The 16,037-nt window shown below is 36.7% G+C and overlaps 1 protein-coding gene across 1 annotated transcript in view; it reads right to left on the bottom strand.

Moving 5' to 3' along the window:
• The window catches only part of EDA2R (ectodysplasin A2 receptor), a 53,613-nt gene extending 39,812 nt beyond the window's left edge, over positions 1 to 13,801 (bottom strand). The window contains 1 exon segment of the mRNA XM_059385569.1: positions 13,715 to 13,801. Within this exon segment, the coding sequence (XP_059241552.1) occupies positions 13,715 to 13,801 (87 nt within the window).
• Positions 13,802 to 16,037: the final 2,236 nt, after the last annotated feature.

Below are 16,037 nucleotides of genomic sequence, written 5' to 3'. Positions count from 1 at the left end.
GGGACATTTAGCCCATTCGCCTTCAGGGTAACTATTGAAAGATATGAATTTAGTGCCATTGTATTGTCAGTAAGGTGACTGTTACTGTATATTGTCTCTGTTCCTTTCTGGTCTACTACTCTTAGGTTCTCTCTTTGCTTAGAGGAACTCTTTCTATATTTCCTGTAAGACTGGTTTGGTGTTTGCAAATTCTTTCAATTTTTGTTTGTCCTGGAAGCTTTTTATCTCTCCCTCTATTTTCAAAGGCAGCCTACCTGGATATAGTATTTCTTGGCTGCCTATTTTTCTCATTTAGTGCTCTGAATATATCATGCCAGTTCTTTCTGGTCTGCCAGGTCTCTGTGAATAAGTCTGCTGCCAATCTAAGATTTCTACCATTGTATGTTACAGACTTCTTGTCCCAAGCTGCTTTCAGGATTTTCTTATTGTCACTAAAAGTTGTAAGTTTTACATTAGATGATGGGTTGTGGACCTATTTTTATTGATTTTGAGGAGGGTTCTCTGTGCCTCTGTTCGTACTTTTTGAAGCACATCTGTGAGAGGTGGCATTGCTTCTATGGGGACAAAAGAAACAGCAGGCACAATCTCCCACCCCCACCCAGCATAGGTTCAGAGACAGTTGCTAAGGGCAGCTAACCCATCCATACATTGGTTATTTGGCATGTTTGCTTCAAATCCATGCCTCTGAACTCTATCATGGCTGCACTTCCGGGTCAAACCTGCATTAGTCTCAATAAGGCAAGAGCCTTTCCAGGGGACCAGCTTAGGTCCTCACACTCATAGAATTTTAAAAACCAGCAGGCCTAGTTATGTTAGAGACAAAGTTGTGCTGTTCTACTCTGGACAAGCAAGTGACCCAGAGACAGTATGAAGTCAGCAATCTGATAAATGCTTATGATACATAAGGGGAAATTATTGGTTCCTCTTAAAGCAGCTCCCTGAGAGCAGCAAGCATGGACTCCCCTGTCCAGGGACAAAGGAGCTGACTGTTGCCCTTTATTTCCCTCACCCCTCATTATAAGCCAACTTCAGTAAACACTATGGGGCCAACATTGGCTGCCTAACATGCTTAAACCAAATTTTTACTCCTGTTGTCTATTTCTACTGCTTTTATTGGGCAAATTTGTGCCTAGTAACCAGCACAGAGGGCCCCTTTCCAAGAAGACCAGAATAAACCACCAGAGGCACTATGTCTACTAACCAGAGTTCTGCAAAATTTCAGTTCTAGTGGAAATAGCATCAGCTCTCTTTTAACAAGCAGACGAGAGCAAACCTAGTTAAAACTTGCCACTCTCTGGCCAAGGTCACACACTCCCCAGAGCAGGTAAAGAGAAACTCTGCAGATGACTGACCTGAGGGGTAGAGAAACCAAAACACAGCATCAGTGTGCACACAGCATACACCAGAGACACTAAGTGGCAGGCCCTGGATATTATATGGCCTCTTCTTTATAAAGCCATTAGTCTTGGGATCAGGAAATGTAACAGGTTTTCCTAACACAGAGAAGAACACAGATACCTAGATAAAATGCCAAAATGGAAGCATTAATTCCAGAAAAAAAAAAAAAAAACAGGAAGACATCACATCCAGGGATCAAATTGAGACAGATATGAGTAACATGCCTGATCCAGAATTTAAAGCAACAATCAAAAGGATATTAGCTGGGTTTGAGAAAAGCATGGAAGACATCAGGGAGACATTTACTGCAGAGATAAAAGAGGTAAAAAAAAATCGGGTCAAAATGAAAAATATAATAACTAAGTTTAGAAACTCACTGGACATAATTACCACAAGGATGGAAGAAGCAGAGGAACATATATGTGATAGAAGATAGAATTATATAAAGTAATGAAGTTGAACAAAAAAATGGAAAGACAAATTTTGGACTACAAATGCAGACTTAGGGAGCTCAGTGACTCCATCAAATGTATGAACATCCATATTTTAGGAGTCTCAGAATAAAAGAGAGAAAAAGGTGTAGAAATTATAGCTGAAAACTTCCCTAATCTGCAGAAGGAAACATACATACAAATCCAGCAGGCCCAGAGAATTCCCATGAAAATCAACAAAAGCAGGCTAACACCAAGACATATTATAATTAAATTTGAAAAATACAGTATAATGAAAAAGTGGTAAAAGAATCAAGACAAAAGAAGTCCCTGATTTACAAGGGGAGACTCCTAAGGATAGCTGCAGATCTTTCCACAGAAACTTAGCAAGTCAGATGAGAGTGGCATGATATACTCAATGTGCTGAATGGGAACTATTTGCAGCCAAGTATACCATATACAATAAGAATAACATTCAGAAGAGAAAGAGAGATAAAAACGTTCCCAAACAAATTAAAACTAAAGGAGTTTCTAACCACTAAAGCAGGCCTGCAGGAAATATTAAAGGGGCCTCTTTGAGTGGTAAGGAAAGACCAAAAGTGACTAAAACTAGAAAGGAACAGAGAAAAATCTCCAGAAACAACAAGTAATACAATGACACTAAATACATACTTATCAATAATTACTCAGAATGTAAATGACTAAATGCTGCTTTTAAAAGGCACAAGGTGGCAGATTGGAAAAAAAAAAAAAAAAAAAAAAAAACAAGACCCATGTATATGCTCTCTACAAAAGACTCATTTTAGACATAAAGACACTGCAGATTGAAAAGGGATGGATAATCAATTACCATGCAAATGAACACCAAAAGAAAGTCAGAATAGCAATAGTTATATCAGGTAAACTAGATTTTAAAACAAAGAATGTAACAGGAGATGAAGGAGGACACTATATCATAATAAAGAGGACTGTCCAATAAGAAGACCTAACAAGCTTAAATATTTTCCTCAACATAGGAGCACTCTATTATATAAAATAATTAATTACAAACATAAAGGAACTCATTGATATTAATAAAATATTATTGGGGACTTTAACATCCCACTTACATTAATGGACAGATCATCTAAGAAAATCAACAAGGAAACAATGACTTTGAATGACACATTGGACCAGATGGACATAACAGATATATTCCAAAGATTCCATCCTAAAGCAGCAGAATACACATTTTTTTCAAGTGCACAGCAGACTAGATCACATACTATGCCACAAATCAGTCCTCAATAAGTACAAGAAGACTAATATCATACCATGAACACTATATGACCACAATGCTGTGAAGAAACTTGAGGTCAACCACAAGAAAAAAAAAAATTTAAAAGACCACAAATACAAGGAGGTCAAAGAACACGCTACTAAAGAAAGAACAGGTCTATGAGGAAATTAAGGGAGAGATTAAAAAATACATGGAAACAAATGAAAATGAAAACACGATGGTCCAAAACCATTGGCATGCAGCAAAAACAGTACTTAGAGGAAAGTATATAGCATACTGGCCTACCTCAAGAAGCAAGTAGTAACTTAACCTTACACTTAAAAGAGCTAGAAAAAGAAAAAATGAAGCCTAATGACAACAGAAGAAGGGAAATAATGAGAGACTATGGACTCTGAAAAACAATCTGAGGGGAATGAAGTGGTGGTGGGGTGGGAGGTTGGGGTACCAGGTGGTGGGTATTATAGAGGGCACAGATTGCATGGAGCACTGGGTGTGGTGCAAAAATAATGAATACTGTTATGCTGAAAATAAATAAATTTAATTAAAAAAAGATTAGAGCAGAATTAAATAATGTAGAGGGGAAAAAAAAACAAACAAAAACCATTTTAACAGGTTAATAAAACTGGAAGCTGGTTCTTTAAAAATATTAGTAAGATTGACTAACCTCTAGCCAGATTTATAAAAAAGAAAGATAAATGACCCAAATGAAATCACAAATGAGAGAGGAGAAATAACAACCAACACCACAGAAATGCAAAAAAAATTATAAAAGAATATTATGAAAAATTATATGCCATCAAATTGGACAATTGTAAGAAATGGATAAATTCCTAAGGACATATAAACTACTAAAACATGAAACAGGAAGAAATGGAAAACTTAAACAGGCTGATCACCAGCAAAGAGATGGAATCAGTAATCAAAAATCTCCTAACAAACAGAAGTTCAGGGTTAGATGACTTCCCAGGAGAATTCTACCAAACATTTATGGAAGAGTTAACACCTATTTTTCTCAAATTACACCCTCCCCCAAAATGTAAGGAAAACTTCCAAATTCATGCCAGCATTACCTTGATTCCAAAACCAGACAAAAACTCCACTACAAAAGTGGAATGAACACAGGCCAGTATCCCTGATGAATATGGATGTAAAAATTCACAACAAAATACTAGCGAATTGAATCCAATGGTACATTAAATGAATCATTCAATATGATCAAGAGGGATTTATCCTGGGCTACAGGAGTGGTTTAATATCCATAAATCAATCAGTGTGATAGATAAGAAACATATGATCCTTTCAATAGATGTAGAAAAAGCATTTTACAAAGTATAACATCCATTTGTGATAAAAACCCTCAACAAAGTAGGGATAGATGGAATATATCTCAACACAATAAAGGTGATATATGGAAAAACCACAGCTAATAACATCCTCAAAAGGGAAAACTGAGAGCTTTACCTATATGGTCAGGAATAAGACAGGGATGTTCACTTTTACTACTGTTATTTAACATAGTAATAGAATGCCTAGTCTCAACAGTCAGACAACAAAAAGAAATAAAAGCCATCCAAATTTGGAAGAAGTCACACTTTCATTATTTGCAGATGACTTGTCCATTAGCATGGTAAAGCATTTTATACCCTCTCACTTTAAATTTGGAGGTGTCTTTGGGTCTAAAATGAGTTTCTTATAGAAAACATATTGATGGGTATTGTTTTGTTTTTGTTTTTTTCCCCTGCGTCTTTTAATGGGGACATTTAGCCCATTCGCCTTCAGGGTAACTATTGAAAGATATGATTTAGTGCCATTGTATTGTCAGTAAGGTGACTGTTACTGTATATTGTCTCTGTTCCTTTCTGGTCTACTACTCTTAGGTTCTCCCTTTGCTTAGAGGAACTCTTTCTATATTTCCTGTAAGACTGGTTTGGTGTTTGCAAATTCTAAAATCTAACTAAAAAAAAAAAATCTAACTCCACCAAAAAATTACTAGAATTGATACACTAATTGGGTAAAGTTGTGGGATATAAAATCAATGTACTGAAATTTGTTTCACTTTTATTCACCAATAATGAAGCAGCAGAAAGAGAAATCAAGGAAATGGTCCCATTTACAATTGCACCAAAAAGATATGATATGTAGGAAGATATGATAAAAAGATATGACATGTAAGATATGTAGGAAGGAACTTGACCATAGTGGCAAAAGATTTGTACTTTCAAAACCATATCTTTTTGGAGAAATGTCTGTTCAGCATCTTTGCCCATTTTTAATTGGGCTATTATTATGCTATTGAATTCTATGGGTTTTCATATATTTTGTTATTAACTCCTTGTGACATATGATTTGCAAGTATTTTTCTCATTCTTATGTCATCTTTTCACTTTGTTGATGGTTTCATTTGCTGTGCAGAAGCTTCTTGGTTTGATATAGTCCAACTTATCTGTGGTGGTTGTTGTTGTTTGTGCTTTAGGTATCACATTAAAAAAAAGTCATTGCCAAGACCCACATCAAGTCACTTTGTTTCTATGTTTTTGTCTAGAAGTTTAATGGTTTCAGGTCTCACATTTAAGTCTCTTATTCATTTAATGTTAATTTTTGTGAGTGGTGTTTAGACATGGGTTCAGATTAATTCTCATACATATGAATATCCAATTATCTCAGCATCATTTATTGAAGAGACCATCTTTCCTCCATTGAGTATTTTGGCTCCCTTGTCAAATATTAGTTGACTGTATATGTTTGTGTTTGTTTCTGGGCTCTCAGTTTGGTCCCATTGGTCTATATGTCTATTTATACAGGAGTATAATACAGTTTGATGACTATAGCTTTATAGTATAACTTGAAATCAGGAAGCACAATACCTTCTGCTTTGTCCTTTTTCAGTATTTCTTTGACTAGTTGGGGTCTTTTGTGGTTCAATATAAATGTTATGAGTACTTTTTTCTACTCTTATAAAAGTGTCATAGGTATATTGATAAAGATTGCATTGAATCTATAGATCACTTTCAATAGTATTGACATTTTAACAATATGAATTTTTCCGATCCATGAATGTGAAATATCCTCCCATTTGTATATGTTCTCTTCACTTTCTTTCATCAGTGTTCTATAGTTTTCAGTGCAGAACACTTTCCCCTCCTCACCTAAATTTATTCCTATTTTTTAGGGGGCATGCCTGGGTGGCACAGTCAGTTAGGTATCTGACTCTTGGATTTGGCTCAGGTCATGATCTCAGGGTCCTGGGATCCACCCCTACATGGGGAATCCTTACTCAGCAGGGAGTCTGTTTATTTCTCTACCTCTGCCCCTCCCCCAGGCATTCTCTCTTTCTCTCTCTGAAATAAATAAGTAAAATCTTTTAAAAATATTAAAAAATAGACACTATCAAATTATCCTCAATAATCACTTCTTGACTAAATGAATGAGCTGTTTTCTAGAATATTTAAAAAAATAAGTATAATGAAAAATTATATTGAGAATCTTCTTTACTAATTACGTGGCAAAGGTAATTATCTCAAACAATGTGGCTCCCCAAACTAACAAGGTTTATAATTAGAAGTATATCAATACTGTTAATCATTTTTACTCAACTAGCACAATTATTTTACTTTTAATTTTTATTTATTTTTTAATTTTCTTTTCAGTGTACCAGAATTCATTGTTTATGTACCACACCCAGTGTTCCATTCAATACGTGACCTCCATAATACCCACCACCAGGCTCACCTAACCTCCCACCCTCTGCCCCTTCAAAACCCTCAGATAGTTTTTCAGAGTCGAGTCTCTCATGGTTCGTCTCCCCCTCCAATGTCCCCCAACTCCCTTCTTCTCTCCATCTCTTTCCTCCATGTTATTTCTTATGCTCCACAAATAAGTGAAACCATAGGATAATTGACTCTCTCTGCTTGACTTATTTCACTCAACATAATCTCTTCTGGGCCCGTCCATGTTGATACAAAAGTTGGGTATTCATCATTTCTAATGGAGGCATAATACTCCATAGTGTATATGGACCACATCTTCCTTATCCATTCGTCAGTTGAAGGACATCTTTGTTCTTTCCACAGTTTGGTGACTATGGCGATTGCTGCTATGAACATTGGGGTACAGATGGCCCTTCTCTCATTACCTCTGTATCATGTGGGTAAATACCCAGTAGTGCAATTGCAGGGTCATAGGGAAGCTCTATTTTTAATTTCTTAAGGAATCTCCACACTGTTTTCCAAAGAGGCTATACCAACTTGCATTCCCATGAACAGTGTAAGAGGGTTCCCATTTCTTCACATCCTCTCCAACACACGTTGTTTACTGTCTTGTTAATTTTGGCCATTTTCACTGGTGTAAGGCGGTATCTCAATGTGGTTTTAATTTGAATCTCCTTGATGGCTAGTGATGATGAACATTTTTTCATGTGTCTGTTAGCCATATGTATGTTTTCATTGGAGAAGTGTCTGTTCATGTCTTCTGCCCATTTTTTGACATGATTATCTGTTTTGTGTGTGTTGCATTTGAGAAGTTCTTTATAGATCCTGGATATCAACCTTTTGTCTGTACTGTCATTTGCCAGTATCTTCTCCCATTCCATGGGTTACCTCTTTGTTTTGTTAACTGTTTCCTATACTGTGCAGAAGCTTTTGATCTTGATGAAGTTCCAAAAATTCATTTTTTGCTTTTGTTTCCTGTGCCTTTGGAGACCTATCTTGAAGAAGTTGCTGTGGCCGATATCAAAGACATTACTGCCTATGTTTTCCTCTGTGATTGTGATGGATTCCTGCCTCACATTTAGGTCTTTTATCCATTTAAAGTTTATGTTTGTGTATGGTGTAAGAGAAGTAAAGTTTCATTCTTCTCCATATAACTGTCCAATTTTCCCATCACCATTTATTGAAGAGACTGTCTTTTTTTCCACTGTATATTTTTTCCTGTTTTGTTGAAGATTATTTGTCCATAGAGTTGAGGGTCCATATCCGGGCTCTCTACTCTGTTCCAATGGTCTATGTGTCTGTTTTTATGCCAGTACCATGCTGTCTTGGTGATCACAGCTTTAGAGTAAAGCTTGAAATCAGGTAACATGATGCTCCCAGTTTTATTTTTGTTTTCCAACATTTCCTTAGCAATTCGGGGTCTCTTCTGATTCCATACAAATTTTAGGATTGTTTGCACCAGCTCTTTGAAAAATACCGGTGGAATTTTTATTGGAATGGCATTAAAAGTATAGATTGTTCTAAGCAGTATAGACATTTTAACAATGTCTATTCTTCCAATCCAAGAGCATAGAATGATCTTCCATCTTTTTGTGTCTTCTTCAATTTCTTTTATGAGTGTTCTGTAGTTCCTCAAGTACAGTTCCTTTACCTCTTTGGTTAGGTTTATTCCCAGGTATCTTATGGTTCTTGGTGCTATGTAAATGGAATCAATTCTCTAATTTCTCTTTCTGTATTTGCATTGTTGGTGTATAAGAAGGCAACTGATTTCTATACATTGACTTTGTATCCTGCCACATTACTGAAATGCTGTATGAGTTCTAGTGGTTTGGGGGTGGAGTCTTTTATGTTTTCCATATAAAGTATCATGTCATCTGGGAAGAGGGAGAGTTAGACTTCTTCATTTCCAATTTGGATACCTTTTATTTCTCTTTGTTGTCTGATTGCTGTTGCTAGGACTTTTAATATTATGTTGAACAAGAGTGGTGAGAGTGGGCATCCTTGTTGTTGTGTTCCTGATCTCAAAGGGAAGGCTGTCAGCTTTTTTCCATTGAGGATGATAATGAGGATGAGGATGATATCCCTCTATCCATAAACTTTGAAGCATTTTAATCAGAAATGGATGCTGGATTTTGTTAAATGCTTTTTCTGCATCAATTGAGAGGACCATGTGGTTCTTCTCTCTTCTCTTATTGATTTGTGCTATCACATTGTTTGATTTGCCAATGTTGAACCATCCTTGCAGCCCAGGGATGAATCCTACCTGGTCATGGTGGATAATCTTTTTAATGTGCTGTTGGATCCTATTAGATACGAGCCTGTTGAGCATCTTAGCATCCATATTCATCATGAATATTCGTCTGAAATTCTCCTTTTTGGGGGCATCTTTGCCTAGTTTGGAGATCAGGGTAATAAAAAGAGTCTGGAAATTTTCCTCCTTCTTCGATTTTTTGAAACAGCTTCAGGAGAATAGGTGTTATTTCTTCTTTGAAAGTTTGATAGAATTCCCCAGGGAGTCCTTCAGGTCCTGGGCTCTTGTTTTTTGGGAGGTTTTGATCACTGCTTCAATCTCATTACTAGATATTGGTCTATTTAGGTTGTCAATTTCTTCCTGGTTCAATTTTGGAAGTTTATAGGTTTCCAGGAATGCATCCATTTCATCTAGGTTGCTTAACTTATTGGCATGTTACTGTTGATAATAATTTCTGATGATTGCTTCTATTTCCTTGGTGTTAGTTGTGATCTCTCCCTTTTCATTCATAATTTTATGAATTTTCTTTTGGATTAGTGTGGCCAATGGTTTATTGATCTTATTGATTCTTTCAAAAAAACAGCTTCTAGTTTCATTGATGCATTCTACTGTATCTCTTATTTCTATCTCATCAATCTCTGCTCTAATCTTGATTATTTCCCTTCTTGTGTGTGGAGTTGGATTAATTTGTTTTTGATTCTCCAGTTCTTTAAGGGGTAAAGACAGCTGGTGTATTCTGGATTTTTTCATTTTTTTGAGGGAGGCTTGGATGGTTATGTATTTCCCCCTTAAGACCACCTTTTCTGTATCCCATAGGTTTTGAACTAAAGTGTCTTCATTCTCATTGGTTTCCATGAATTGTTTCAGTTCTTCTTTGATTTCCTGGTTGATGCAAGCATTGTTAAGCAAGGTGGTCTTTAGCTTCCAGGTATTTGAATTACTTCCATACTTTTCTTTGTGGTTGAGCTCCAGTTTCAAAGCATTGTGATCTGAGAATATGCAGGGAATAATCTCTGTCTTTTGGTATTGGTTGATCCCTGACTGGTGACCCAGTATGTGGTCTATTCTGGAGAAGGTTCCTTGCACACTCAAGCAGAATGAGTATTCTATTGTTTTAGGGTGGAATGTTCTGTATATATCTATGAGGTCCATCTGGTCCTATGTGTCTCTCAATGCTCTTGTTTCTTCATTGATTTTCTGCTTGGATGATCTATTACTGAGAGTGGGGTGTTGAGATCTCCTACTATTAATGTATTCATATCAATATGACTATTTATCGTCATTAAAAGTTTTCCTATGTAATTGGCTGCTCCCATATTGGGGGCATACAAATTTACAAATTGTTAGATTTTCTTGGTGGATAATCCCTTTAAGAATTATGTACTGTCGGGGTGCCTGGGTGACTCAATGGGTTAAGTCTTTGCCTTCGGCCCAGATCATGATCTCAGTGTCCTGAGATCAGGCCCCGCACTGGGCTCTCTGCACAGTGAGGAGCCTACTTCCCCCTCTCCCTCTGTGTGCCTCTCTGCCTACCTGTCATCTCTCTCTCTGTGTCAAGTAAATAAATAAAATCTTAAAAAAAGAGAATTATGTAGTGTCCTTCTGTATCTCTGACTACAGTCGTTAGTTTAAAATCTAATTTATCTGATATGAGAATCCAGCTAGCATAATTCTTACATAAATTCTGATGCTGATAGTGTTATAAATGTATTTATTTATTATAGATAACTTATTAAATAAAACATAAAATGACATGCAACCAAAAATCACAATCATAATGGGCTTATCCTAAAAATATAAGATATTTCAATATTTAGAATTTATTGATATATACAATCGAATTAACATGTTAAGGGGAGAATAGATGAGATTGTCAACAAATGTTAATAAAATGTGACAATATTTGTAATCATTTCTGATTTTTAAAAATCTTATATATTATATGAAAGATTTAAAAACACTCCATATGTTGCCATATTGTCTGCCTACTGATGTGCCTTAAACTCGTAAGTAATAAACAGATAAAGTCAATTAACATATGGTTTCACTTGTGGAACTTAAGGAATAACATGGAGGACATTTGGAGAAGGAAAGGAAAAGGGAAGGGGGTGGAAATTGGAGGGGGAGATGAATCACGATACTATGGACTCTGAGAAACAAACTAAGGATTTTAGAGAGGAGAGGGATGGGGGGTTGGGTGAGTCTGGTGGTGGGCATTAAGGAGGGTACATATTACATGGAGCACTGGGTGTTATATATAAACAATGAATCTTGTTTACATATAACAAAAAACTAATGGTGTATCGTATGGTGCCTAATATAACACAATAAAAAAAGAAGAAACAATAAACAATGAAGAGTGAAACAATCTGAAATTGTTCACAGAATTGAAAATGCAAATAGATAATAAACTCAAAAAAATTTTCCCCATCAAATAGAAAAAAAAGGTAAGATAATATAAAGTTCTCATAAATTAGTAATTTTAAATTACAAAGGAATGTATAAAATTAATAGATGATAGAAACATGCATTGTTCATGTGTGATTTGGCTTTTGGAATATAAGAAATCCATACACTTTTGAAAATAATTATAATTGTAATGGACATTATTAAAAAAAATTCAGAAGCGTTATCTGCTAATATATTTCAAAAATTTCTAAACAGTGTACATAACTTTGCATAGTAATAACACTTTTAGAAATATGTCCTGAGGTAATATTGTTGATTTTCTGTAAAGATTTATTTATAATAATGTTTACAATCCATATGAGTAAATTTTAAAACTAAATATACGTAACTGTAAAAACAAGGCTGTGTCAGATGATGTTAACTGCTTATCTAAACGTTATTGCCCATTTTCTTATTTATTAATAGCACAGTGATTTCATTCTCACTTGCAAGGTAACCAGTCTCAAGAACTGATTCTTGGTTGGCCTTAGTTAATCTTGGTAATCCCATTACCACTTGCCAGGTATTCATTTCCTAGCCTTTCTTGGAGTTTAGAGATACAACATCGAATTTGCACCCATAATATAAAAGGAGAAAACTACTCTTCCCTAATAAAAGTCAAGCTAGTTTGTCCCTGCCCCTTCTTCCTGACTTTGACTATGCTGTGAAGATGTGATGCTTTGAGTTATGGCAAAAGAGGACACAAGCATGAAGACAAAACAAGATACCGAAGATGAAGAATAAAGAGAGCCTGGGTCCCTGAAAGCATTGTTGATCTGCTCAACCAAACACAGTCTCCTGACCTCTAGACTTTATTACATAAATAAATGTGTTTAGCATTCAAGTTACTGTTGCTTTATGTTACTTTTAACTTAGCACATCCTAATTGAGTCAGAGATAAACTAATTCCCTCATAGCAAAGCTTAGACTCAAACCCTTGTTTATCTGGCTCATGTTTATTTTTACTGAGCCATTTTGACTTTGGGAAAGTCATGCATCCTCTGAGTCTTATTTTCCTAATCTAAAATGGGGTTCTTAATACCTCCTTGGTGGGACTTAGAGCCAAATTAGACAATGCACATGAAAGTCCTTTACAAGGTAGAGATTGCTATACAAGTACAATCTGTTTATGTATAAAGCTTTTGCAGGAACACAACATTGCATCTCATTTGTTTTCTCTGAGCTTTCTAATGGTGTTAAAATACACAAATGTACATTTCATCATGGGTCATGTTTAAAAGTTTGGTAACAGCAGTTTGATAGATAGACTAATTTTTCTACCTTGAAGAAGATGAGAAATAAAAAGATAGGAAGGTGGGCTAAATAACTGTATTTTATTTTACTTATAGGATCATGTCACTTTTCTAATCAAAACCCTTCAAAGGGTACCTGGTGTAGCTAGGGAAAAAATGCAAATTTCTCATCATAGATTTTAAGACTCCACATGGTTTGGCCCAGACCTTCTTCTACAACCTCATTGTGTACCACACTCTATTTCACTTTACATCAGCTGCACTAACCTTCTTCTTTTTCCTTGTATATAACTAGTTCATTCCCACCTTGGGATTCTGTACTAGCTATATTCTGTCCCTGGAATATACCTCCTTAGAGAGGCTTTCCTCTGCTACCTGATCTGAAGTACTTCTGTATCAGATCAGACCTGAATCTGGCTCCTGAATCCCAAGAGGGTGGGCCCTAATTTAGTTGACAGATTTCCCTAATGCTAAACAGTCTTCTTAGGCCTCTGCATTCCATATTTGCTCTTGATATATGCCATTATCTCATGGAATCCTCCCCTGACCCTGATCCTGTCAAGTGGACTTTTTGTTGGCACTGTCACTGCTATTATCATAATCTTTGGATTCCATGTTTTGTCTGATAAACTGGATTAGCCACAGGTTAATGATCTCTCTTTTTTTTAAATATTTTTATTTATTTATTTGACAGAGAAAGAGAGAGAGATCACAAGAAGGCAGAGAGGCGGCGGGGGGGGGAGGGAGCAGGCTCCCCGCTGAGCAGAGAGCCCGATGCGGGGCTCGATCCCAGGACCCTGGGACCATGACCTGAGCCGAAGGCAGTGGCTTTAACCCACTGAGCCACCCAGGCACCCCTAATGACTCTCTTAATAGTGGAACCACTCAGTTGTGAGGCTGAGTCCTAGAATATGAAAGAAGTAAGTGTCCTGATCAGAGGTACTTACCTTAGAGAGTTCTTGTCCAGGTCCACACAGTTGGCAGGTGACACACTGTCCCCATTGGTCCCAGTACTCATTTTCTTGGCAATCCATGGTGGGAAGGCTGTGGATATATAACACAAAAAATAGGGAGCTAGTGAAAAGGGAAGGTGGTGGCTTGCTTTATGTGTCACTTGGTTTATGGGTCCACTTTATATAGTCTCTGGCTCTGAGTTACAGGGGGTGAGAAAGCCAATCCAAAACTGCTAACACTTACATAGCTCTGACCATGTGCCAGGAATTCTTTTAAATGCTTTACATTTAATAATAATTAATTGAATACTTTACCTCACCATATGAGAGATTATTATTATCTCTGTATGAGGAAACTGAGGCACAGAGGCCAAGATATTTCCAAAGTTCACACTATTAGTTGCTGTACAGCTTGCTGACCGGAAGGAGAGTAAGGCAGGGAGCTAACATCTACCTCGGTGGGTAGAGAATAACCACAATTTCTTACATGTGACCAGCTATTAACAAATTAGAAAGCATTTTCACATCCATTATTATTTGACCCACACAACAACCATGTGAGGTAAGCAATATAGGGATTATTGTCATTGTTTTGTGGATAAGAAAACTGAAATATGGTTTTCTTTTGGCAAAACTGTCTTGAATACCTTTGAGGGCCACTACTAGCTGTCATTGTTTCTGTCCTAGGGAGAGTGGGATGGGAGGTGACCCATCATGAAGAAATATCCTGGTACACTAAGGTGTAGAGAAGGAGAAACACTACTCAGATAACAGTTCTCAGAATACAGATGGCATAAGACAGCATTACTAGTATTGGCCTGAGACCTGGGAGATACAGATTTTAATCCTGTCTATAGGGTAACCAATCATTCAGGTTTGCTTAGAACCAAGAGGCTTCCCCAGCATATGGGGTTTTGAGTGCTAAAACTGGGACAGTTTCAGGCAAACTGGGATGGTCGTTCAACTCACCTAATTCTTTTTCTTTCAACCTATGCCCTTGGATGAGTCACTTTGTGTTTTCTGGCCACAATTACTTAATCTGAAAAAAAAAAATGGACAATATGTTTCTTACCTACCTTATATAGATCTTGGGAGGATTAAATGAGCTAAGGCCCATTAGACCATTGTGAAGTCTTTAAAAAGATAGACGAAACAAGACAGAATTAAGCACACAGAAAGAGAGGTTTCTACAGAGATGAATTTTAATGAGGTAAACTCAAGTAATTGATATAGACAATTTGAACTGTTCAAAGACAGAGGTGGAGGGAGATTCATTTGCTTGTTCCTTAACCTCATACCAAGGTGAACTTCAGGTGGCTATTCAAAGTGCTGAAAATCCCAAGTATGTATGTTGGAAGAGAGGAGAGTGAATGTGAACTCTGAGAGGCCACCACTCTTCCCCTTAAAATTCCCCAGTGGTATTAGGTTTAGTCATCCTGGCTGGCATTCTTGCTTGAATGTGTCTTTCCCCACCATCAATTGGACCATTCTTCTTCATTCCTTTATTCAAAAGAGAGTGGGCTACAAATTCATTTTTGCACAAATTAAAAAATGTTCCCACTTGTGTTGTTTTAATTACAGGCCTGTAGTTGTCAGCCTCAATAAACATAGTCCCCTCCATACCTACACTTCTTAGTAAGGAACAAAACCATCACTGATCTCATGGGCCTTATGAAAAGGGAATTAAGTGTCATGGGCACAGAGCCAGTATACTGGCCCAGACAACTACGCTGTATCATTCCCCTACCCACAAAAGCAGAAACGTTGGCAGAAGCCAAAGAGCAGCCCTGGCCTTGAGATAAGCTCCTGACGTAGGCATGTGAAATCTCCACAGCAGCTGCTTCTAGCCTCTGGGTGTCTAAAACACTCTAATTTTTTGAATTCCATAGCCTCATTTCTCTAATAAATGTCATTTGTCATGAATCTTAACACATCCCTCTAACATGGGCTTTAAGACCTATGTTTAGGCTTATTACTAAATCCACATAGCAGAATCCAGGGAATGAACAGTCTCCCCCCCCCTTTTTTGGTCAAACTGCTTATCTAAAGCATATAAAATAAATTGTCTTTCATTATAAACTTAAGAAACTGTCTTTATTACAGAGAACAAAATCACATAGACTCTGGAGTGCTTTGAAGTCAGGGTATATAGGAAAACTTTAATAGTGGTTAAATATTATTATCCAAGACAAACTCAGAAGTTATGAAAAATTCTTCTCTGTGGTCATCAATTGTCCTCTGGCAGATGTAATTGCCTTTTTATTTTAAGAGAAGGTGAGAGATAACAATTAGGTTTTGAGAAAATCAGGACTACTCT

Source organism: Mustela nigripes, chromosome X (assembly GCF_022355385.1).
Source record: "Mustela nigripes isolate SB6536 chromosome X, MUSNIG.SB6536, whole genome shotgun sequence".
NCBI lineage: Eukaryota > Metazoa > Chordata > Mammalia > Carnivora > Mustelidae > Mustela > Mustela nigripes.
This window is presented reverse-complemented; position numbering and strand designations above follow the sequence as displayed.